The sequence below is a fragment of the Pteropus vampyrus genome, unplaced genomic scaffold (genome assembly GCF_000151845.1).
Source record: "Pteropus vampyrus isolate Shadow unplaced genomic scaffold, Pvam_2.0 Scaffold78, whole genome shotgun sequence".
Lineage (NCBI taxonomy): Eukaryota > Metazoa > Chordata > Mammalia > Chiroptera > Pteropodidae > Pteropus > Pteropus vampyrus.
Genome location: NW_011888859.1, coordinates 1060730 through 1085469, shown reverse-complemented (window position 1 = coordinate 1085469; position 24740 = coordinate 1060730). Strand labels below are relative to the sequence as shown.

At 43.0% G+C, this 24740-nt stretch overlaps 1 protein-coding gene and 1 pseudogene across 5 annotated transcripts; both read left to right on the top strand.

The window, feature by feature from the left end:
* Window positions 1–1498: 1498 nt before the first annotated feature.
* ZBTB2 (zinc finger and BTB domain containing 2) lies at window positions 1499–24740 on the top strand. Of its 5 annotated transcripts, XM_023532148.1 has the most exons (4): window positions 1499–1774; window positions 5171–5257; window positions 16290–16475; window positions 21976–24740. In XM_023532148.1, the coding sequence occupies exons 3-4, from the start codon at window positions 16303–16305 to the stop codon at window positions 23345–23347; spliced, it is 1545 nt and encodes a 514-aa protein (XP_023387916.1). In that variant the 5' UTR covers window positions 1499–1774; window positions 5171–5257; window positions 16290–16302; the 3' UTR covers window positions 23348–24740. The 5 variants fall into 5 exon arrangements, with proteins under 5 accessions (XP_023387916.1, XP_011360990.1, XP_023387918.1 ...); XM_011362688.2 differs by lacking the exon at window positions 5171–5257; XM_023532149.1 differs by lacking the exons at window positions 1499–1774; window positions 5171–5257 and adding an exon at window positions 2179–2309.
* On the top strand, window positions 11751–11869 carry LOC111741480 (annotated as a pseudogene).

Below are 24740 nucleotides of genomic sequence, written 5' to 3'. Positions count from 1 at the left end.
AAAGCTCTAACTATAACTCTCCACCAATCAAAATCATTTTAGTTTCCTAGTAAGATGAAACAGATTTCAATTGCAGAGCCAATCCCGGCACGCAGGAAACCTGGCATGCCAGTCAGAAGGCCAACTTTGATGTTTTAGTGATAGTGCATTAGAAATAATTATATCAGGGTCAGAATTTGGTTTTGCAGGCAAACATTTAACCACTCGACAAGTCATTTATCTAGCTGATCAAAGAACAAGAAAAGTTCAAGGCAGGTATATAACAAATCTATTCACTTGCACCACTAGTTACACAGCTGCTGTCTTCAATGAAAAAAGAATTAGTCATCGGTAACCCCAATATAACTGAATTACTAAATCAAACTCAAGAGTTTTAGAAGGGACACTTTTGTATGTTAAATTAACTCTTAAGATGGTAAGCTTACCTTAGATATGTGAACTACGTGCCAGGGCACTGTGCTATGTAAACCAAAATGGATTTGACCAGGAGCTTATAACCAGGATGGCATGCTTTAAACTAGAGTACCCTAGAAACCACTGCCTCCATTTCCTTACAAATCAAGCCATATTTTTTGTCACCAAAATACTATAAAATCATAGTATAGTATAAAATCAAAGCCAGTCCTCAAAGGATTAAACTGTACTTCCAAAAACATAAAATTCTAGCAAAATGGCAACAACAGAAAACTTTAAAATGTTAAGAATGACCATCAGAGAATCTAAGTCCCTTGCCTGTCCTGTAATGTTTCCGGATCTCCCTGTTAAGATTTCAGGACCTCAGATTTAACAGAATGGCCAACTCTGGAATCCATTCCAACAGTACCTCAAAGACCAAACTTAAAGAGTAAACCGTTTATAAGTAACAAACATGCTTTTTCAGACTCTCGATATTTTTGGACCAAAGCTTCAAAAGCTTAAACCCAATTACTGGAATAAGCATCAAATTCAATCCTACCAGAAACGTCTTACATGACACTCAAGTAGTCAGTCGGTAAGGAAGCACCTCTACCACTATACACAGCACAGGCATTTCTATTTCAGTATGACTGTTCAATTATCACTGGTGATAAAAGGTATTCGTGATTTACAATCATCTATCTCCCTGGTTCTCGAATCCACTCCATTTCAATTATGAAGGTTAAAATCTATGTTAATACGGTAAGTCAAGGAACAAAGCTACAGCCCAAAGATGTCAAGAAGTTTGCAGAAGGATCCAAGCAGCTCTCCATCCCTTCCCCGAGTACCTCCTGGGTTGTCCTACCTAAACACTTTATGTAAACATGGGGCTTGTGACTCAAGCCTCCGGCCCCAGTAAGTGGAGAGAAGTTTCCTCGCCTCGGCTGCACATGGTTTGCAGAAGTTTGGCTGGAGCAGAGCGCGGAGCCGGGGTGGGAGCGGCAGTGTAGTTAGTGCTGCAGGCGGCGGCGGCGGCGGCGGCAGAGCAGCAGGAGGCGGAGGCGGGCGGGGGAAGGGGAGGCGGCGGGCGGGAGGGGGGGCCGGAGGGGGCTCTTGCCGCCACTGCTCTCTCGCCGCCTCTCCCCCCCGGCGGGAGCCGCTCTCAGCCTCTTTGCACTAGTCGCTCCGCTCTCTCGGTCATGTGACCTTAACGTAACCGGACAGGAAAAGCCCCGCCGCCGCCGCCGCCGCGCCGGAGACACCGACCGCGGCGGCAGCAGCAGCAGCAGAGAGGCAGGGGCGGCGGCGGGGAGAGCACGGCCAAGGCTGCCCAGCGGTGCCTCCTCCACACCCCCTGCCGCAGCTGCACCGGCGACAGGTAAGCGCGCACCGCCTCCGCCTCCCCGGGTTGGTGCCCACGTGCCGCCCCCGGCCCGGGCTCCGGGAAGGCGGAGGGGGGGCGGGGGCCACCGGAGCTCGCAAACGGTTCCGGCAGCGACGGTGGCAACAAAGAAGACGAATGACCCCCATCCCGGGGCTCCGGGTGAAGGCAGGCGGAGGGCCCAGACCACGCGGGGACCCGGTTCTGGGAAGCGAGGGCAGGGGCGCCCCACGGAGGCGGCGGCGGCAGCGCCTGGCGCCGGGGCTCTGGCCGCCTGACAAAACCATCCCCCGGAGCCAGGCGGCGGCGAGTCGGCGGCAGCTCCATCCGGGACTTTGCGGGAGGGGGAGGGGACGGAAGCCGAGAGGGCGGGCGGCGGATCGGAGGAGGGAGGGAGAAAGGGGAGGGGGGCGATTCACGTTCCGTTCCCCGTTGCCGGTCCCTCCCTTCCCGCCGCCACCGCGAAGTGCGTCCCGAGCGGCGGCGGCCGGTGAGCGTCCCGCGCTGGAGCCCTGGGAGGTGGGCCCGTCAGGTGCGTAATCCTTCCGACGCCCCGCCGCCTTCTGCTGCTGCCGCCGCTGCTTCTTCGGTGGCAAGGCCGCAAGCTGCGGAAGTGGGTTTGGGGGAGGGGAGCAGGGAGGGAGGGGGAGGGGAGGGATCCGGTCCGACCGGAGCAGGCCCGGCCTCTCTGGCGCTTCTCCCAGCTGCAGCGGCTCCTACAGCTGCTGCCGCTACTGCTGCGGCTCCGCCTCCCCGCTCGCAGGCGGGGGCGCGCACGCGCGCTTCCGGCTTCTTTGAGTCTCGCGCTGTCTCCGGCTCTCGCGCGCGCTCTTCCCCTCTCCTTGTCGGGCCACCTCCCCGCCCCTGACGCCCGGGCTGTTGCGCCGGTCGGGGCGTTGCGCACGGCGTAGGCGTCGGCATTGTGTTAAACTCCGCGGGTCTTGGGACGAGCGCGCGCGCGCGGGACGGCGCAGTCTGAGTGCGTCGCACCTCCCCTTCCTTCTCCTCAGCCCCCGGGGGATGGGGCGGGGCCCGGGTGCCCGGCGCCCGGCGCCCGTCCCTCCGGGCCCCGGCGGCTCTGGCCGGCCACGCCTCCTGGGACGGGGCGGGGCAGGCGGGGCTGGTTGGCAGTTGGCCCACTCTCGCGGGCCAGGGAAATGTAGGCCTCCCTGGGCGCCGCTCGTGTCGCCCGCTGCGGCCCCGGAGGCGGGTGTGGGCGCGCTGAGCGGGCTTCCGCTCGGCGGGCGATGTGTGCCTCGGATAAGGCCGAGCTAGCAGAGCTGCGCTGTGGTTTCTGACTGCTTTGCCTTGGGGCGTGGGACCGGCGTCCGAGTTGCGCTCCAGGCCGGCGCAGCCCTCACACTTTGTAGGGCTCCGAGAAGGGGAGGTCGGGGGCACGGAGGCGGCTTCCCAAGCTGGAACCGTTTTCTTGGTGTAGCGAAACCTCCAAAACATTGTTGCAAAGAGAAGTCGTAGTGTAGGAGACGTTTAGGAAGCAAGGTTTTTGTCGCTTTTAGCTGGTAGTTGAATTGAGGGCCAGCAAGGGTAGCAGAGCAGACAAGAAAGTGATTGGGCAGAGTGAAAATACAGTTAATTATGGCTACGCCATTTACTGCAAGAATTTCCAACTGCTGAACTCCTAATTATGCCTTAGGGAAATAACCCAGGCTCTTTGCTCTCCCCATCCATCTGCAGTGTTCCTTTGCTCTTCATCACAGAATGGGCTCAGTGTACGAGTCTCAATTCTATTCATTCTCATAGGTTGTCTTAGTAAAATAAAACGTTAAAAAAAAGCCAAATACAGGCTCATACAGTACTCTGGGGTATTCTGGGTTTCCTTAACCTGGCTGCCCTGTCCTTTCTAGGAGGACCTATCAATGTTGACCTTGAAGCAACAGGATCAGCGTATACATACATGCATAGCACTGGCATTTTAGTCTGAGAGGCCTGCAATTTCAATAGAAAATCAGAATTAAAACATCTTAAATTTTCATTTTTTTAACTTATTACAAACCAAAATTAATTGTTAAATTTTATTTTGCATTCTGAATAACTTTGGTATGTATCCAGGGAGATTTTGAATTGTGAAAACATAAATTTTAAGAAGGCTTATGACTAGTACATTTCTTTAAACTGGGCGTTTCTCACTTAAATATGTGGTTTATATAAGTTTATCTTATAGCCAAGGAATTGAACTATTACTGAATCCATCATTAGATCTCAAAGGACAAGAAGTAATATGCTGGTGATATGAAGTGCCACCAAGAGTCAACAGTAGAGGAGTCCATTAAAAGGTGGCAGATTAACCATCCCTGAAGCTTTGTCATACAGTCCAACTGCTTCCTTGCCAGCTTCTCTTCAAAGAGGATGTAAATAGATAGTGCTCCACAAACTCTCCCATGGAGGTACTCCCGCAGCAGAGAATAAACACTAGGCATGTTTTAGGCTATAGAATAAAAGCTGCCACGGTGACAGTTTCTTTTTTATTTTAAGGATTAATATGAACTTTACACAGTCCTCCAAATTCTGCACTTTTGTGCTATAAAAATTCTATAAAATAATTAAAATTTTGTTCACCCCAACCCTCTAAGAATATGCATCTTGTGAACACTGCATATCCCTGAGTAAAGGGATATGCTTTCTCCAGCTTCAGAATTACTGACATAGAGGTTCAGGAGTGAAAGAGACATCTAAAGCTGGTATGTGACATTGGTTTGGGATCAGCTTCTTGGGAGCTGGAGACTCGTGCTATCTCTTACCTGTCTTTTGGTGTTTCATCCCTAGACCCACTCACCCTTCCTTGAAGTAACTTTGACATTTTGGGCTATTAGTGTTTCACCAGGCTGTCCCAGTAAAGGAAGAACTGCCTGTTGGCTGGAGACTGTACCATAAATTTAAAAATGGACCTGGCAAAAGGGCATTTGTCCCTTTTTTACTGCCCTACAGTCTTTAGGTTGCAAAGCATGACCTTGAAAACCTGAAAGGTTTATTTCCTGAAAAAATAATGTGAACATTCTAAGCATTAGATAGAAAACATATTTTACACCTTTTTTATGCTCAAGGAGGTTATAATTTTATTAGCAAATTAAATTTAATTAAAATATTACTTTAAATTGATAGTAAATAAGATCTAGTGTTTTACAACAATGTCGACAGGCCATTAAGAGATGGAATCAGTAGCCGTGGAACACTTAACCAGGAGTGGGCAGTCCAAGACATTTAGGACCATTATTTTTCTTTTACGATACAGAGGCCAAGTTAGAGGCTGGTTTCTATGGTCAAACACATAATCCTCAGTTCACATGCATGCGGTGTGCATCATGTGACTTTCTCACTTCAAGAAAGTTGGTGTTCAGATAAGAATTCGTAAAGCACTTTCATGTATCATTTCAGGTACTACGAAACAACTGTTTTCACTTTACAGGAGCTAGCATGCAGTTCCTTTAAATAGTATACACCCGAGTTCTGCACCAGGCAAGGGTAAGCATCAAATAGGATGATTTTGAGAATGATTTCAAAGTGTGTGTGCATGTGTGTGTGTGTGTGTGTGTGCGCGTGTGTGTGTGTGCGCATGTTTGTGTGTGTTCTCCTATGCCATGCCTAGTCACTTCCATTCTCCAAGTCCCCAAAGTCATTCTCAATGGCTGTTGTCTAAGTGTGGTCTACACTCCCTTGTGACTCCCCGGGACCCTTTCAGGGTTCCATGAGGTCAAAACTATTTTCATAATGATACTGAGATGTTATTGGCCTTTTTCTCTGTTGACAAAATGTGTCCACATTGGGAAGAGCCACATAACTCAGTGAGCTGATATCTTCCAAATGACCAATGGATGCTATTAAAAATCATGCATGGGTAAACAATCCATTCAAAGTACAAAGTAGAGTGATGAATATTACTGCAATAAAATACGAAAATATCATTCATTGATGCATTTTTAGATCAAACGACTAACCTTTAATAAACTACCACTTGTCAAATTTTGGTATAGTATAGAAGAATATCCAAATTACCTGAAAAGGCTATTAAAATGCTTTTTTCCAACTACATAGCTGGGTTAGGGTGGATTTTCTTCGATACTCAATCAAAACAGGTTATCACAACAGAGTCAGTGGAGAAGCAGAATACATGCAGAATCCAGTTGTCTTCAATTAAAGAGATTTGTAAAAAAAATAAAAAGATGCCACTTCACTATTTTTTTGTTGTCGTTTTACCATGCAGTGGTCTTATTGCTGTTTTCTATTGAAGGACTATTTTTTAATTTCTTAGTTTTAATTTCTAATTTGGTAAATATCAATAGTTATATTACATACAGGTGAAGGTACTTTGGTGTCCCCAATAATTTTAAAGAGCATGAATGGGTCCTGATACCAAAAAGTTTGAGAACTGTGCACTAAAATATTGAAATAAATTATTTTGTTAAGACTTTGAATAGTAACACATTTGGTGCCTCTCTGTGCCATACACTGAGCTATACCTACAGGTGACTATATTTTCTTCAGATTGATTTTTCTAATCATACAGCATGTAAAAAAGAAAGACAATCTCTACTTTGGTGAATTATTAGAAGCAAACTAGATTAGGTTTTAAATTGTGCTGTGTGATCATATGTAGCTTTCCTTAAAGTTGATAGTAGCATAATGCCTTAAGAATTATCATGTTAATAGCAACTGTTAGCTATAAATCTCTAACCTGCTTCTCCTTGACACCTAAACTGTCCCTGAACCTCCTCCTTCTGACCTCAACTCAGAAATTAAAAACTAATTTTAATGTTAACTTAAACAAAATATAATTGAAAAGACAAATCTTTTACAAATATAGTGCTTTCTCAAGTCAAAATAAATGCTATTGTTTAATTTATATCCTTCATTTTTCTAATTACTGTATAAGAGGATTGACTAAAGAAATGTTAAGAAAAATATAACAATCTGTCACCATAACTAAATTAGATACATTTCCTAGCTTTGAAATACAGTTTAAAAATATATTAAAATTGAGATGACCAGCCTCGTTCAAGTTTACTTTATGGGCCCTGAAGTATTAATTATTAATGATACTAATTGAAAAAGCAGTTTTTTCATCCTGGTAAGTGGTCTAAACTACTTGAAAGAATCAATCTTACTTGTGAGTAGTGCTTTTTCTGCTACTGATGCGTCCTGTGCATTACAATATTCATTTGTGCTTCACTTAAATAAAATCAAGGACTTCAGAGGACCTTTTAAAGTACCTTGAAATGGGTAGTCTAAATGGTATTTAGTATCTTAAAAGAGCTATTATCTTTAAAAAGTGAATTATCAATTCCCCAAAGCTGTTTTGGTCTCTCGTTCTTATACTGAAAGTGAAGAAGGAACTTGAGTTGGCGAAGTCCAGCATGACTATGTTTGACCCATTCGGCTGCACTTCCAAAAGCTGAGTAACTTACTTAAGAACCAGCCCACATGTGCTACGTGATGGAAGCTGAAAGCACTCGATATCCGGACAGTATTCCGTTAGAAGTATGGGGAACAGTGGTGAAGATAAAGGCCGAAGCATTAAATAATATAAACGATCATTCATAGTTGGCTTTGGAAAGTGTTTTTTACTTACTTCATCCTGATGTGTCTTACACTCTCTGAATTTACTTAAGAAAAAAATTACTTTGTACACATATACATATATAAGGAAGACATTCTCTGAAAACTCACCTGTAAGAATTGCCTCCTTTCTCCATCTCTACTTTTCTTCAGTTCTCTGCTCACTATTCCGAAAGTTCCATTTACATTGTTAATGGCTGGGGGCTTTAGATAGGTCTTCCGTGTCTGATTGTTGGCCCTCCGTGACTAAGATTAATAAGAACTTTTAGGAATGACATGCAGACAGTTAGTATAGTAGAAAGCATGAAATTTACACCTGGAAGACCAAGTTTCGATTGACTCCTGTTTGTTTTACAGTTTTAACCTCTCTAAACTATCATATAGTGGTTTAAGGATGTGACTTCTGGAGATAGAAACACCTGACATCTCTGAAGACTCGCAGACATATATCACAGTCAAGACTTCCGGAGCTCCAGACCATTATAACCACCATGTACTCTACATCCTTCACTGGGTGTCTCTAAAGTATCTCAGTCCCAGCGTATCTGAACCTGACCTCATGATCTTCCTCACAAAACCGCGGCTTTGCCTCTGTTCCTTCTCCTGGTGGAAAGCCCCAGATCTATCCAGTTACCCAAGTTAGAAATCCAGAAGTCATCTTGAACACTTTGTTCTTCCCCTTCCTCCTAATCCAACAACCACTCCTGTTGGTTTCTTTTTCTTCTATTTTCAAATCCTGCCCCTCCTCCTCCGGTTTCATCGCCACTGCCCACTTGCCCACTTCTCCCCTCTTGCTCATTTCTAACAGGTTTCCCCTCGCCCGCATCTTTACCATCACCACCATCCCAATTTGGTTAGTTCTGCAATTGCAGGTATCTGATCATATCACCCTGTAGAAAATACCCTTCAGTGGCTTCCTATCACTTTTAAGATGCCGACCAAAATCCTTAGCAAAACCCAAGTCACCAGCCTCATCTTGCCTCGATCTTTGGCTCTTTGCCCCCAGCCACTTTGACCTCCTTTCTGTTCCTCCATTGCATCTTGCTCCCTCCTATCTTAGGGCCTTTGCAAATGCTGATCCCTCTGCCTGGAATACTCCGTCTTTGCCCAGTTAATTCTTCTCATTCTTCAAATATCTGCTTAACTGGCATTTCTTCACAATCCCCATATTAGATGCCAATTTTATGACCTTTTGTTTCCTTATATTTTTCTTTGATAGCTCTTATTAGAGTTGGTAGTTATGAATTTGTGTACTTATTCAATTACACCCTGGAACTCTGTATATTCTGCAGTATCATTGCATCTACTGCACATGGCACCTTAGAAAGCTCTCTCCAAATACTTGACTACTTCCCAGATCTACTTCTTAAGATTTAGCCGCACATGTGGGCAAGTTACTTCATTTCTCTAAGTCTAAATTTCTTTTTCTGGGAAGAGAAAAACCGATCCTTGATATATAATAAATGGTCATTTTTTAAATTAATGCTGTGGTTATTATTATAATAATGAGTAGTAAGAAAATGATATACTCTGGTATCGTTGAGGATGAAGGATTATTGTAAATTATAAAGCACTATTCAGAACTTAATTATTAGCATGAAGAAACACAGTGACGTTTTTAAATTGAAATATTCTTCCAAAATATAGTGCACAGTAAATTGATGAAAATTTTCTAGATTAATGTAGGATCAATAGGAATTGAACTTTTACCCCAAATTACCCAGCTAGTCAGTGGCCAAGCCATGACTGGAACTCAACACTCTCCTCTCCAAGCATATAGTATTAATCGATTTAACAAATATTGACCACTAGACAATACGCTATGCTCATGGACAGAGTAATAACTGATAGATAAAACTCAGTGCTGGCCTTTTGGAAGCATCACACAGACATGTGTAAACTGGCTTGTTCAGAGATGTTCCAGAGTCAAGAAGAACCTCTTAATCTGAGGATAAGGGAAATTTTGCAGAGGACAGGAGAGCTGGGTGAGGCTGGAGTGAGGCAGGTGGCAGTGGTGGGTTTCTCTGAAAGTGGCATGTTCAGGGTTGGGCATGGAGAATCTAAGGCATTGTTCAAACTTGCCCCCATCTCCTGACCTTGTGTGTAGAAATCAGGTTGCCCAGCTGATTTCTGCCAGTGAGGCCTCTGAGCAGTGCATACTGCGAGGAGCCCAAGCATGACCTGGGCATTCAGGGCCTTCTGTGTGAAGAAAACTACCTTTCTTCAGCTTATCTCAATTTATCCAGAATTTCCAAAATAAGTGAAATAACATCATTGTGTCTCTGTTATCATCAACATGCTCGAATGAACCTGGATTTTTAATACTGCTTGGACTTTAGAACAAATAGGACACTTGATGATCATTTTGTAAAGATTACCGAACAGACAATCTTGTATCAAGAAAACAATTTGGTACAACTTAATGCCGTAAAGTAAAATTTTATGTTGTAATGACTTTGCATTAGAAAACAATTATTTTTCCATATATTGAATATAATGCCAAACTGCCCTTTTAGAAAGATATCTGACATTATGTCCTCTTTACCTATTTATATTTAAAAGCCCCCCATCCCTACCAAGTATGTGACTATTTTATGTCTTTTCCTGCAAAGTAAAGAGGGAGCCACACTCCATTCAACCCCAGGTTTCAAGTTTGGTTGGTTGGTTGGTTGGTTGGTTTCCTAGTAGGTCTGTGAAATCCGAAAGTTTGGAAATTTAGTTTGGATTAGCACTAGAGCATATAGTACAGAGTCGGCAAGGATTGGTCATGCGGGATGGAGAATTTGCTGAGGAATTTGGGTTTCATCCCAAAGGCAGGAGGATTTTAAGTAAGACGGTAACATCAGATTTGCCCTTTGGAAAGATCATGGTGGCGGGATTACAGGGGCTAAGAGCTGGAAACGGGAGATGAGCAAGGAGGCGGGATAAGGAGTTCTGGTTGGTGGGACATGGGTGACTGATGGATAGTATGGATGAGAGAAGTGGAGGCCTGTAAGGGGCGGGGGAATTGAGGTTGCTGGCTTGGTCAAGAGGTGGATGATGGCGCCATGCACTGAGCTGCGCATGGAGAAAAAATGCGGTCATGTCTATGGCTTTTACAGCCCTTGTAAGGAAATGGGGGTGAGGGGAAGGGAAGGATTTGGGTGGTTTTGCCTGGACCGAATTTAGAGTTTCTGGGGACAACCAAATAGAAGTAGATCGGACCACCAAAGAGAGCCTGCAGCATGAGAAGTGGGCAGAGAAGCATCAGCAAAAGAGGAGCCATTAATGGAGATGAAAATAGAATAGGGAGAGGTGAGGCCAAAAGCAGAACGTAGTGGCCGGGAAGCCAGGGACAGAGTATTTATGGTGCAGGAGGAAGGGTATTAAATGCCGCAGAGCGATGTAGTAAGCTGCTGGTCCACGGGGCTGGGGAACAGGTCCTCGGGGACCTTGGTGAGCCATTGCAGTGCAGGATGGGGAGGTGGGGGGCGGTGATGTGGTTGGGTGAGCAGTCGATGGAGGTGGGAGGAGCAAACATCCATGCCACAAACGGGGGGAGGGTAGCTTCGAGCAGGGCGAGCGTGAAGGTGCTGCGTCCTCAGCCTACGCAGCATTCTCTGCAAGTAAAGCCTCGTGGAAATGATTTATGACTGGGGCCGTGGTGAGGAAAGAAGATTTAGAAAAGGGCAGTACTGTCAGCTGGGCGGGGTGGGGTGGAAGCTGCTGGCGAAGCACTCGTGACAGAATCCAAGCTGGTCCTCCCTCCGCCCCCTTTCTTCTACCCCATTATCGCAGGCTCATTCACAAATTAAGAATCTAGGGGGGCTGTTCTCTTTTCCTTCCTGAGAAAGACTTTTTAGTCTCTAAAATGAGATTTTTAAAAATTGATCTGTGTGGGGGTTTCTTCCTCAAGTGAATTTTGAACATACGACTGTTCTCTTTGTTTTTTCTTCCTTTTAATTGGTTTTTTCACTTCTCTGAGACTCCTGTCCATGTGTTCTTCCCTCTGTATTTGAAAGGCATGGTCAGTTTGCTTCCTATTCTAAATGTTCCAAAATTGAGACACTAAAAGAACTAGCAGACCCGCTTAAAAAAGAAACATTTCAGTTTTATCAAGCCTTCATTCTTATGATCTGAATAAAATACTTATGTTAGCTGTTTATGGGATGAGAAGGAGCCATACATTTTGCTATATTGAGGGAGATGATATATATCTGTTAATACAAAACCTCAAAATCCTATAAAATACTGATAAATTTGATATTAAAACAAAATTATATATGTGTAAAACCTCTATAAAACAAGAGAGTAAGAAAAATATTAGTAACAACTGTGACAAAGGAACCATTTTCCTTACATACAAAGGTTTTTCAGATCCATAAGAAAAAGGCAAACAACCTGATTTAAAAAAAATGAGCAAGTCTACCGCCGTGCCACCCTGAACGTGCCCAATCTCGTCTGATCCTGGAAGCTAAGCAGGGTCGGGCCTGGTTAGTACTTGGATGGGAGACCACCTAGGAAGACTAGGTGCTTTAGGCATAAAAAAATAAAAATGGGCAAAGCTCATGAAGAGATAAGAAAATATAAATGGTCACTAAGCATAAAGTATACTCCATCTCATCATTAAATTCCTAGGGAAAAATAGTGGGATTGGCAAAGACTTTTTAAAAAGTGATACTACCCAGTGTTGGCCAGAGTGTGGGGAAACAGTGGGGTTGGATGAACAGCTCTTGCATTTTGAGTGTCCATAATATCTGACTCTCTTATAACAAGTGTATATACTTAAAAAGCAGCAATAAAAATATCTTATTAATTTTAAACAAACACACTTGCAGTTATATGCTCTGACACATCAGAGCATACACATCAAATGGACCCCCATTTCTTGCACTTACGGATTCTATAATCTTGAGCAAGCTACCTAACCTCTCTAAGCCTGTTTCCTCGTCAATAAAATGTGGATAGCAACACTGCAAATACCTCAAATAAATTAACGTGAAATTAAATGAGTAACATATGGAAATGAATGGTTACCAGTAAATACTGCAAAAATAATAGCCACTCGTCAATAGCATCAAAGAATAAATAGTAATGTCCTGAATAATAGTGTACGTGAAGCTACTGTCTAATCAAAGTGACACCTGGAGCTGCCTAAATGTGTAGGTAATATGATCAGAATCCTAGTACATGACAAAGCAGGTCCTCATAGTTTGCTCTTAGAGGATATTATACCTTTTTGTCGAGAAAGGCAGGTAAGATGGGAAAGGAAGTATTCGGGCACCTTTCAAAGAACAGTCTTGAAGACAAGCTTCTAAAGTTATATCCTGGTGGATATCTGGTTAGAGTGAAGTTTTTTTAATCCCGGTTACTCTGCAACCTGGCAACATCGGGCTTTCATTGCAAACTCCAGGCCTTTTCTCCGTTTCCCCTTCCTAATCTGAGTGTTTTCACCTATGACATACACAGAAAACACCAGGGAACTAAATTCTGACCCGCACCATCACTGTTTGCACTTAAATGAGACTACAGTCTAGGTCTTTGTACTCAGATTACTGCAAACGTGGACATAAATGCTTGGTAGAAAACACAAAATTTGACAGTGTGGATTCTTGTTTTGTGACCCGATTAGTCTGTTAAAGTATTATTCCATTTGATTCATTTATTTTAAGGCACACTTGTTAATTTCTAAATCTGTCAGATCATCCCTAGAACAGGAAGGAGAGTGGGGATTTCAGCACCAGCTGAGTAAGAACTGCTATGAGTCTGCTTTTGTTATAAAGTTAATTGGTAATGCATTCTCTCCAGTAGCTTCCCTAATTCTGAAACTAAGCATCATAATTATCTATTGTTTTTAATCTGGCTAATTAATTGATGTGGCAGGCTTTTTTTTTTTAATTAAACTTTTTATTTTGAGATAACTGTAGATTCACATGCAGTTGCAAGAAAGGATAGAGACATCCCAAGAAAGGATAGAGACATCCCAAGAAAGGATAGAGACATCTCAAGAAAAGATAGAGACATCCCGTGTACCCTTCACCCAGTTTCTCTAATGGCAGCATCTTGCCAAACTGTAGCACAATATCACAATCAGGATTTTGACATTGATACAGCTGAGCTGTAGAACCCCCCTCTCCCCCCATCCCCGCCTCCAACAGTGAATCCATTTCCCTCCTCCTCCCCTCACCCCTCCACTACTAATCTGTTCTCCATTTCTGTAATTTTCATGAATGTTATATAAATGGAATCCTACAGTATGTAACCTTTGGGGACTGGCTTTTTCACTCAGCATAATTCACCCTCATTGTTGCCTGTGTCTGTAGTTCATTTCTTCTTATGGCTGAGCAGTGTTTGTTGCGTGGGCATACCACACTTGATGCATCCATTGATGGACATCTGAGTCGTTTCTTGTTTTTAACTATTAGGAATAGAGCTGCTGTGGATATCCATGTACAGGTTTTTGTGTGAACATAAGTTTTCGTTTCTCTGGGATAAATGTTCACGAGTGTAATCGCTAGGTAGTATGGTAGTTGCGTATTTCATTTTTTTTTAAGAAACTGCTTACTGCTTTCCAGAGTGGTTACACCATTTTACATTCCCACCAGCAATGTACAAGCAGTCCAGTTTCTCAGCATCCTTGTCAGCTTTTGATGTTGTCATTATTTTTTATTTTGGCCAGGTGTGGTATGTGGTTAAATTTCATTGGGCTTTTAATTTACTTTCCAAATTACTATTAATGTTGGATGTCTTTTCATGTGTTTATTTGCCATCTGTACCTCTTTGGTGCTATGCTAGGTCTCTTCAAGTCTCTTGCCCATTTTCTAATTCACTTGTTTTCTTTCTGTTGAGTTTTGAGAATTCTTTTTATAGTCTAGATACTAGTTCTTTATCAAAAGACTAGTTTGCAAAGGTTTTCAAATTTTGTCTCCTAGTCTTTAGCTTTGTCTTTTCATCCTCTTAACAGGGTCTTTAAACGTTTTTAATTTTAATGAAGTCCAATTTATCAATTTCTCCTTTTATGGTTTATACTTTTGATGTCAAGTATAAAAACCGCATATCTAATCCTAGATTGCTAAGATTTTCTTCCATTTTTTTTTTCCTAAAGCTATACTCTGATGTCTTATATTTCAGTCTGTAATCTATTTTGAGTTAATTTTTTATATAAAGTATGAGACTTAGGTCAAGGTTCTTTTCTTTCTTTCTTTCTTTTTTTTCTTTTTTTTTTTTTTGCCTATAGAAGTCCAGTTGATCCAGCCCATTTGTTGAAAAGATTATCTTTCCTCCATTCAACTGCTTTTGTGTCTTTGTCAATAATCAGTTGTGCATGTTTATGTGCATCTACTTCTGAGTGATCTGTTCTGTTCCATTGATTTATGTATTTATCTCTCCACCAATACCCCACAGTCTTGAATACTGTAGCTTATATAATACATCTTGAAATCACATACACTTGTTCCTCCCACTTTATTATTTTTAAAAATTGTTTTAGCTATTCTAGTTTCTTTGCCTTTACATATACATTTGAGAGTATTCTTGTCTATACAAAAAAATCTTGCTTGGACTTGATATGAATTATATCAAATCTGTATATCAATTTGGAAAAAACTGATATTTTTACTCTGTTGAGTCTTCCTTTGTAAATGTGGTTATGTCTCTTTATTTAGATCTTATTTAATTTCTTTTCATAAGCATTTTATAGTTTTCAACAAGTAAGTCCTATACATGTTATATTAGATTTACATGTATGTATTTTCTTTTTCTTGAGTGATTGTAAATGGTACATTTTTCATTTCAGGTTCCACAAGTTCAAAGTTACTATACAGAATTACAGTTGATTTTTATGTGTTTATCTTATATCCCATGGCATTGCCAAACTCACTTATTAGTTTTTTGTACATTCCTTGGAATTTTCTAAGTAACAGTCATGTCATCTGCAAATAGGGACAGTTTTCTTTTTTCTTTTCCTATCTGTATGCCTTTTAGTTCCTTTCTTGCCTTGTTGCACTAGCCAGAACTTCCAGTACTATGTTGAATAGTGAGAGCAGATGGACAGCCTTGCCTTGGTCCCAATCTTAGGGAGAAAGAATCGTCCTAACCATTAAGTATACTATTATACTTCAGTATAATGTTAACCTATGTCTGGTGGGCTTTTTAAATGCTTTGGACTGTGGGAAAGGAGCAATCTGTTGATTTGATGACCCAGCTCCTCTAGAAGCAGCTCGCCTGCTGCAGATGGGTTCAGGCCGAGCAGTTTGCTAGGGTGAAGTGTAAGGAATGGAGATCTTAGAATGTGGAGTCAGAACATTCAGATTTAAATACTGACTCTCCCACTTTCTAGCTACATGGCTTGGGTGATGTTACTTATACCTCTGAAAGCCCATTTCCTCCTCCAGAAGAAAGGAGGAAGAGCACCCAGCCTGCTTCCTCACTCCTGGAAGCATCCAAGGGAATAATGGGTGATGAGCAGCTATTATTATATTCCTGCCAGGGGCAGCCCTAGCCACACGGCAGGACCTGGAAAACTGCCCCAAACTTAGTATGATCTCCCCCACCTGTTCTGCCGTGGCCCCGACTCAGCTCCTTAATTTATTTATCTCTCTGGAGATTTGATCATTAAAATTTGCATTTAGAATCTTAAACTAAAAGACTAAATGATCTGGGAATATTTCTTATTTGGAGGGCAGACAACCAGAGTTCATTTCCTGGCTCCTCCACTTACCATCTGGGTAAACTTGGGCAGATCATGCAGCCCCGAACTCCCTGGCAATGCCATCCTCCGTGAAATGGGAGTAGTGACAGAACGACTCAGAGGGGCTGTTGTGAAGACTGAGTGAGTGGATTTAGGAATCGTTTTTTAGCAGTGCCTGGCATGTTACCTGTGATCATTACTATTGGTGACTTTAAGGACACATACTTATTTGTGAATCATCTTTCTTAAAAAAAAAAATTGTTTGCTTTGCAGATTTTAAAAAAAAATGGATTTGGCCAACCATGGACTTATTCTCCTGCAACAGTTAAACGCTCAGCGAGAGTTTGGTTTCCTGTGTGACTGCACGGTTGCCATCGGCGATGTGTACTTCAAGGCACACAAATCAGTTCTTGCTTCATTCTCCAATTACTTTAAGATGTTGTTTGTCCATCAGACCAGGTAACTAACGTGGTTGTAATAATCGAATGACTGCGGACGCTGCACTTCAGGGGCCTCTTTCCTGCTGACCCTGCCCTTTGCCCTCAGCAAGACTGTGGGTCTCGCTCCCTCTCCCTGGGCTCCCAGTCCCCTCATGACCTCACTTGCCCTCTAACTCATCTCGGTCACTCACTCATCCTTTCAGTCGCACTTGAGAATCATGGGCCTTTGAGCCCCTGGCGCCCCTCCACCTCCAGATACCCTCGCTGGTGTCGCCTTCAGTCAGGTCCTGCAGATCCAGGCCCTCCCCCCCCCCCCCCCCCCCCCCCCGCAATGAGCTCACTAATCCCTTCCTGTCACTAACCCAGCCCCAGTCCCTCGAGTATTTATCCTTGTCTTCTCCAATGAAAAGCTTGACGGCGTTAAGTCCCCCAATTTTCTTCTTTTCGCTCTTAAAACATCTCAATTTCAGTATCTTTACTCAGTTTTTTCTTCCCATCACTCCTATCTTGAAGAAAAGAGCCCCTCGGTGACTAAGAAAAGGAGCTTTCTCCCATCCCTATGCCCCCCAGATCCCGACCCTTAGTTTTTATTCTGTACTTTCTATGTTACACTTTCAAGCCCCTGCCCCCCAAATCTCTGAAGGGCCAGCGCTGCCTTACACTGCTGTCTACCTGAGTTACAGCGTCACTTCCCCGTTATTTGACTGCGAAAGTGCTATGGCCATGCTTGCCTTTGCCTCATCCCACATTCTTCCTATCTGTGGGCGCCGTGGTTTCTGCCCCATCACTCTACTGAAATCATTTCTCAAAGGTCACCTCTTCATCAGAAGCACTGCTCGTCTCTCTGTCTCGTCCTTATCCTCTGCAGCATTTTCTACTGTTTACTTCCTTCTTAAGGGTCATCATCTTCGCTCTGAACATCCCTTGTTTTTCTGCCCTCTGGGTTTGGGGAGCTCTGTCTGTGTGCGCTCCCTGATGAGTGCTCATCTCTCCCTGAATCTTGCCTCTGCTGGAAACAGACAGGTTTACAGCTTTGACCTTGATCTTTCTCTATTTCTCAGGGCCCCAGGCTGCCTGCCAGCCGTTTAGAATTGTATTTCCTCTTTTTACCTCATTTAGCATCTCTAAAACCTGAATTCTTACCGGAAGTCCCTCCTGACTTCCCCATTTTGTTTATCTTCAAAACCCCATACTTAAAATCTCTTACAAGCCTTGTCTTATCAGTCCCAAAATGCCTTTCATGTTAGCCCTTTCCTTCTCCTTCGCACTTCTATTTCTCAATTATTTCCACGTTACTGTCAGAATAATATTCCTAAGCATCGCTTTTACTGGAGTGTGCCTTTGATCAGAAACCCACTAGATTGTGTTATCCCTCTGATTAGAGACCTAGAGGGTACCCACAGAGTATCAGTAGAGTGTACAGATTCCTTACTCTGCCCTTGAGGGCCCCACAGGCTTGGAGCCTAGCCTTCCAGCTTCACCTCCCACTGTGTGGGGACACCACACCCCACACTAGAACCGCTTCGCTGGGATTCTCCCCACTTCCCAAGTCTCAGTTCATGCATCACTTCTTCCATGACCCTTCCGCTAATCAAGTGAACCAAAATGATCAAAAGCAATCTCTTCCTCTGTCGCGTTTCGTAGCACTTGATTTATGCCATTTTGTAAGATCTACACATTTCCCCTTTGTCGTTGTTCTTTGGGTACTTACCTGCCCTCCTCGTTGGTAAGATTCTTGAGGGCAGAGCCTGGGTTTTACAAATCTTTTTGAACTCTGCAGTGTTGGTTCAGGTATTTGTATATAATAGCCACGTGATAAGTGTCTGGAGGAGCAGAGTGGGTGAATAACAGGATTAATGGCAAGCAGGGCTTGCTTTATCTTGTGACACTAAGGATGCTCCCTTTACTTCATTGTCAGAGACTGTTTCATTTAATTCATTGTCTGAGACTACAGAGCAAATGCTACTTAAAAGTTTTAACAAAATGAATTAAACTCCCTTGAAATAGGGAGGATTTTAATTTTGAGGAGTAAAAGAATATAATGTAATGAATTTTAAATAGATGCAAGAAATTTATCTTAAGCGTCAGCAGTAGTAAGTAAATGACTTTCCAACACGGGAATGTGATACTCGTCTAGGTAGGAGTTCCAATTTTAAGGCATAGAGTGTTATTGTCCCAGAGATGGCACATGTCATTTGGGCTGCCGCTAGGTGGCCTCGCCCACCTCACTGGGACAAGGCAAATCCTGGGAGAAGACCAGAGACGTACTTTTAAACCAAAAAGGCACTCTGAACTGCTGCCTGGCTGCATAAGAGGTAGGCTGAGAACAGGTTTTCACCCTTTGCTTAGAGAACGTCTTATGTTTGGAGCTACCACTAGATGGCTCTGTCCTATAGACACTGCTCTAAGTGGTACGTCTAAATCAAGTAGGACTGCAGACTTGCAGCTCTCAACGATGAAACTACTGAAACAGGCCTTGCAAGTAATATCTGACATTGTTTGAAAATCCTTATTTTCAAAATTTTTTAAGCCTATTGTCTACTTTAATATTCTAGTGAAGAAAAAATTGAAATTGTAAATTACCGTGAATGTTTTTACAAAGGACTTGTAGCTGTGCTAAAACTGTGTTCTTTTCCTACATAAAAGTGTTATGTCAAACAGACATCTGCAAATCAAACCACTCAGGTATAATTATATTGCAGAGAGAGCTACGTTTTCCCCAGAGGACTTGGAAATGACCAAAGTGACCCATAGTAGCGAGCTGAGTGATTAAGAAGGGAGGTCTAGCTGCCTGGGAATGAAAGCAGTCAAGGATGGAGTTGGCTGGAAAGTGACATAGGAACTCCTTAAAACAATTTAAGTGTCTGTGTGTGTATATATGTGCTTCTGCTTTGAGAAAAAAAAAAAAAGAACAAATCAAGATAAATTTGTGTCAGGAAACCTCCCAGAACAAATCAAGATAAATTTGTGTCAGGAAACCTCCCCGGGCCCTGAGCACTGCTAAGTAAACCCCAGGGGCCACCTTCCCCTCCCTGGAGTTCTCACACCAGCTCTGGGGGGAGAGGGGGCTAGACACCTGCCTCCAGACCTGGCGGGAGTGTGGATGTGGCCTCCCCAGCCCCATCTCCTCTTGGTCTTCAGACACTGCACATAGTTCTTTAAAATGTGAGAGGTGTCCTGTCCAGTCACCCCTTCACAGGCGGTAGACAGAGGACAACCTGTACAATAACAAGTGAGGGCAAATTATAAAACCGAGAACAAAGTTTTTATGGAAAGGGGCTCTGCTTGGTAGTTTACCTCCCATGGATGCTGAAAAACAGTCTCAATTGGGGATTTCTGCCTTTCCCTTTTCTTTTCTGGGGGCAGAAGGGATCACTAACTCTGTCCTCTCCTGCCTGGAGGGACATTCCATCCCAGCAGAACAAAAGACGCCTTATCTTCTGGGGTGATTTGCATCTCTAAAGGGCTCTTGCTTTCCTCCCTCTCTAGGCCTCTGCCTGGCCCTGGAAGGATCCCCTCTGGTTCTGTCTTTACTTTGTGGTTGATTGTTTACTTCATTAAAGTATTCTTCACCACAGGTAAACCCTGAAGCTTTATTCTGAATATTGAACTTCCCTAGAGCATCCGAATATATTCTAGTATAGTTGAGTGCCAACAACAGGTAATGTTGTTGGCACTCAACTGGTGAAGACCACCTGTATCTGCATTCCTATTTAAAGGAATATAAATAATTTAAAAGGCTACAAAAAGAGGCCAAATAAAGATATGAATGAGCCATATGCTGTCTTTAAAAAATTGAGTTACATAACTCTTCCCTTATATACTATCAAAGGATGCTAGTTTTTATGCTTTATTCTTTGGCTTCCATACTTGGTAGTCAAACATTTTTCACATAATTATTTATTTCCGGTCATCTTGAAATATACATTGATAGCAATACGGTAATTATTCAAATCTGTTCTGTCACAAATTGCTATTAAAGTCACTTTTCCTCTTTTTTTAAATAGAATAAAACAGTACATTTAGAAGAACTGAGTATATTGTTACTATTTTAGCATTTGGAAAATACCCGTTAATAAGATAAAACAGCAAAAGAAGCCAGAGAGTTACAATAGTAAGAAGTGATATAATCCAAAACGATTGTAAATTCTAAAAGCATTCAAATAAGATGTCTTTGAAGTCTAAATGCATTGTCTATAGAATATATTCACTCAGCAATGATAGCACACATGCCTCATAATATGTAGAGATCTATCTCATTGATTTCTAACGATACACTAGAACTTCTGTCTTTATCAATGGTCTAGGAAGAGCTAGCTCTTGGGGACTTCTTGACTATTGCTGCTTGAATCAGGATGCCTTTTCTGGGACAATGAAAACATTAATTTCTAAAAAATAGTTAGAAATGAACAATACCACAATTGCTCTTGGTGCATCTGATAAATCACTTAACGTTTTTAGGACCTCAGTTTCCATGTCTGTCAAATGGAAATAATCAGATCTGCCTCATCTACTTCACAGGATTCAATGCTCTGAAGCATCTTGGTGTCGTGGCTTTGGAATTAGACAGATTTAAATCCTTATTCCACCACTTACTAACTCTTATATTGAGCAAGGTATGAATCCCTTTGAGCCTCAATTTCTTATCTGTAAAATGAGAATTAATGGCAATTAAATGAAGTAATGCTTAGAAAGCCCAGCTGCAGTTATGATGATGAAGATGACATTTGACAAGGTACCGAGTTGTCCCGGAACCTCTTTTTAATGCAGTCTAGCAATACTGGGAAGGTGATCTGACCCCACTAGAGCTAGAATGTGGCATGGGGCTTGCCTACCTTGTTATCATCTCTTGTAGTGCTTCAACCTTCATGCTGGACAGAGACCAGAGAATTTCAGAGAACCCGCAGAATCGGACTTTTTTTTCTCTCACTTTTGTTGTCTTGTCCTTAGGCTCTCGCTCATCCTAGTCAAGCTCCCCAAGTCATTTTACAAATGAATAAACTTTCTAATCTGGTAGATTGTCTGACTTGCCGGAAAAGATCTCCCGCCATGCTCTGGATGGCATTGAATCAATACAGAATCCTAGAATTTTAGCCAAAAGTTCGGTCAGGCCAGTGGTTCTTAACTATTACTGGGTCACAGGCCACTCGGAAAGCAACAGATCCTTTCCACAAAACACAAATTCGATATGTAATTTTACATAAATGACTAAAAAACTGCCATAAGAGTCTATGAGTTAAGAGCACATTCGTTTAACATGAACTTTTCCTTACTCAGTCCTTTAAAATCTATTTATCGTATTCCCCTCTGCTCTTAATGTTAGGTGAAGTTAAATTACATCGGCACCAGTTATCATCTCGAGTATTCCACTCCATTTAACGAAACTCACAGTGAGAAATGGGAAATGTTCTTGTTTCATTTGCCTTTAAAAGTGCCTGTCTTTTTTCTTCAGGCTTGATATTATCATTTGAGACGTGGATTGACATTCACTGATAGACTTTTTTACTTGTTTCTTTCAGTGAATGTGTCCGTTTGAAACCAACTGACATACAGCCCGATATTTTCAGCTATCTCTTACATTTGATGTACACCGGAAAGATGGCGCCTCAGCTGATTGATCCTGTTCGATTAGAACAGGGGATCAAGTTTCTACACGCTTACCCTCTGATCCAGGAAGCTAGCCTGGCCAGCCAAGGAGCCTTTTCTCATCCTGACCAAGTTTTCCCGCTGGCTTCGTCCTTGTATGGCATTCAGATTGCAGATCATCAGTTGAGACAAGCCACCAAGATTGCTTCAGCACCTGAAAAACTTGGACGAGAACCACGGCCCCAGACCTCCAGGATGAGCCAGGAGCAGGTGCCTGAAGCCGCACAGCTCTCTCAGCTGACTTCAAACCTGACCCAGGTCAATCGGACACACATGACTCCCTCGGACCCACTGCAGACCTCCCTGTCACCAGAACTCGTTTCCACGCCTGTTCCTCCCCCTCCTCCAGGGGAGGAGACCAATCTGGAAGCCTCTTCCTCCGATGAGCAGCCCACCTCCCTCGGCATAGCCCACGTCAAGCCCAGCATCATGAAGAGGAACGGCAGCTTCCCAAAGTACTACGCCTGCCACCTGTGCGGCCGGCGCTTCACCCTCCGGAGCAGCCTGCGGGAACACCTGCAGATCCACACCGGCGTCCCCTTCACAGCTAGCCAACCCGGGGAAGGTCGCATTCCCCTGTCCCTTTGCAGCAGTGCAGCCGACCTAGGAAAGGACGCCATGGAAGTGCCTGAGGCTGGGATGATAAGTGACAGTGAGCTGCAGCACATCTCGGACTCTCCGATCATCGATGGACAGCAGCACTCGGAGACGCCTCCACCCTCGGACATCGCGGACATCGACAACTTGGAGCAGGCAGACCAAGAAAGGGAGGTAAAGAGGCGGAAGTACGAGTGCACGATATGTGGCCGCAAATTTATCCAGAAGAGCCACTGGCGGGAGCACATGTACATCCACACCGGGAAGCCTTTCAAATGTAGCACTTGTGACAAGAGCTTCTGCAGGGCCAACCAGGCCGCCCGGCACGTGTGCCTCAACCAGAGCATCGACACGTACACCATGGTGGACAAACAGACCCTGGAACTCTGCACATTCGAGGAAGGTAGTCAGATGGACAACATGTTGGTACAGACCAACAAACCCTACAAATGCAACTTGTGTGATAAAACGTTCTCGACTCCCAGTGAGGTTGTTAAACACTCATGCCAAAACCAGAACTCAGACGTCTTTGCCCTAGACGAAGGGCGGTCCATTCTCCTGGGCAGTGGGGACTCTGAAGTAACAGAACCTGACCACCCCGTGTTAGCATCCATCAAAAAGGAACAGGAAACAGTGTTGTTAGACTGAATGTTACTTATCTTTTTAAAACTGTCATTTTTACAGACTATCTTCCTTCCCTTCCCCCAATTCAGAACTGTAGTTCTCCGAGGCATGACACAAACACATCCCCGGTCCCTTTCTCCTCTCTCCCTTCCAGCTGTCCCCAGCCCCTCCTCCGTCAAGGCTTTGTGCATTATAAACCTGGAACATATTTACTTAAAATTCAGGGGATATTGGAAAGATAACGGTCAGTAGTACTTATAAACTCAAATGGATTTTTGAGTTTTAGGTTATTTAAAAGCAGACTTGGAACTAATGAAGGGTATATAACAAAACAACTAGAACGCAATTTGGTAAGCTAAAATTATGACTTTCCCTGGTAATGTCTTCCTTCTCAGAAAAACAATGTCAGAAAATAACAGCATGCTTCTTAGAGACACAGCTGGGCTCTGTACTATGCAAAATCTAAATGTGGGGGACCTTTGAACCCAGGAGAACATTCTCGGTATTTATCCTCCAGGTGTCTGATTTCAGAATGCATCCTTTGAGATTATGTCCAGTCAAGAAAAATCATTAGTTAAGAAATCTACTTGAACCAAACACAAAAGAGAAAAAATAATAATGTGATGGCAATCTTAATTTTTGGATGAAACATGACAAGCTGTGAGTTTGTGTGTTTGTAAGAGAAAATGTATGGCTACTTGCTACAAACAGGTGAATTAATGCACATGCCTTATCTAATTGCTAGCTTCTTTCCAAGTTGAACAACGACAAAATACTGTATTTTTGTTCTTGACGAATTTGTCGGTTTTAAAAATCAGATTTGAAAGTACTATTGTATAGATGGTCTTTCCAAATAGAGTCGACATGCCATTCCACAGTTGCCAATGGTAAATTTGTTTTAGCACCAACCTGCTGCTTTTAAATTAGTGTGTTTACTGCAGGACAAAGGAAACAGGAATATGCATCTTATAGGGGAAGTTGCGAGCAGAACACGTAACTTTAATGACTTTAAAAATGAATGCTGATAGTTTACTGGCAACCTTCATGGAAGCATCAGAAATGGCAAAGAGAAATCAGGACAAAAAACCCAATTGCTGTTTGGGGAAAAAACTTGACTTTGATATTCAGTCTCCAGTTTGTTTGTTTTTTTTCTTAACACCTGAAATTACCTCTACTGGCCTGAAAGCAGTAAAATGTATCCATTAGTCTTCCCGCAGGCCAGTAACAGAATGGTCTCACAGGACAAAGCAAGCCAGAAATAAGGACCGAAGGGGAGAGGGAAGAACAGTTAATAGCTGTGCTGTACGTATATGTTCAAACTGACTATCTCGCCGTCCTATTTCATGTATAGTTGAGTTCTCAGATTTGTAAGTTTTTATACATACTTTCATTGAATAAATGTTTAATTAAATGGGTA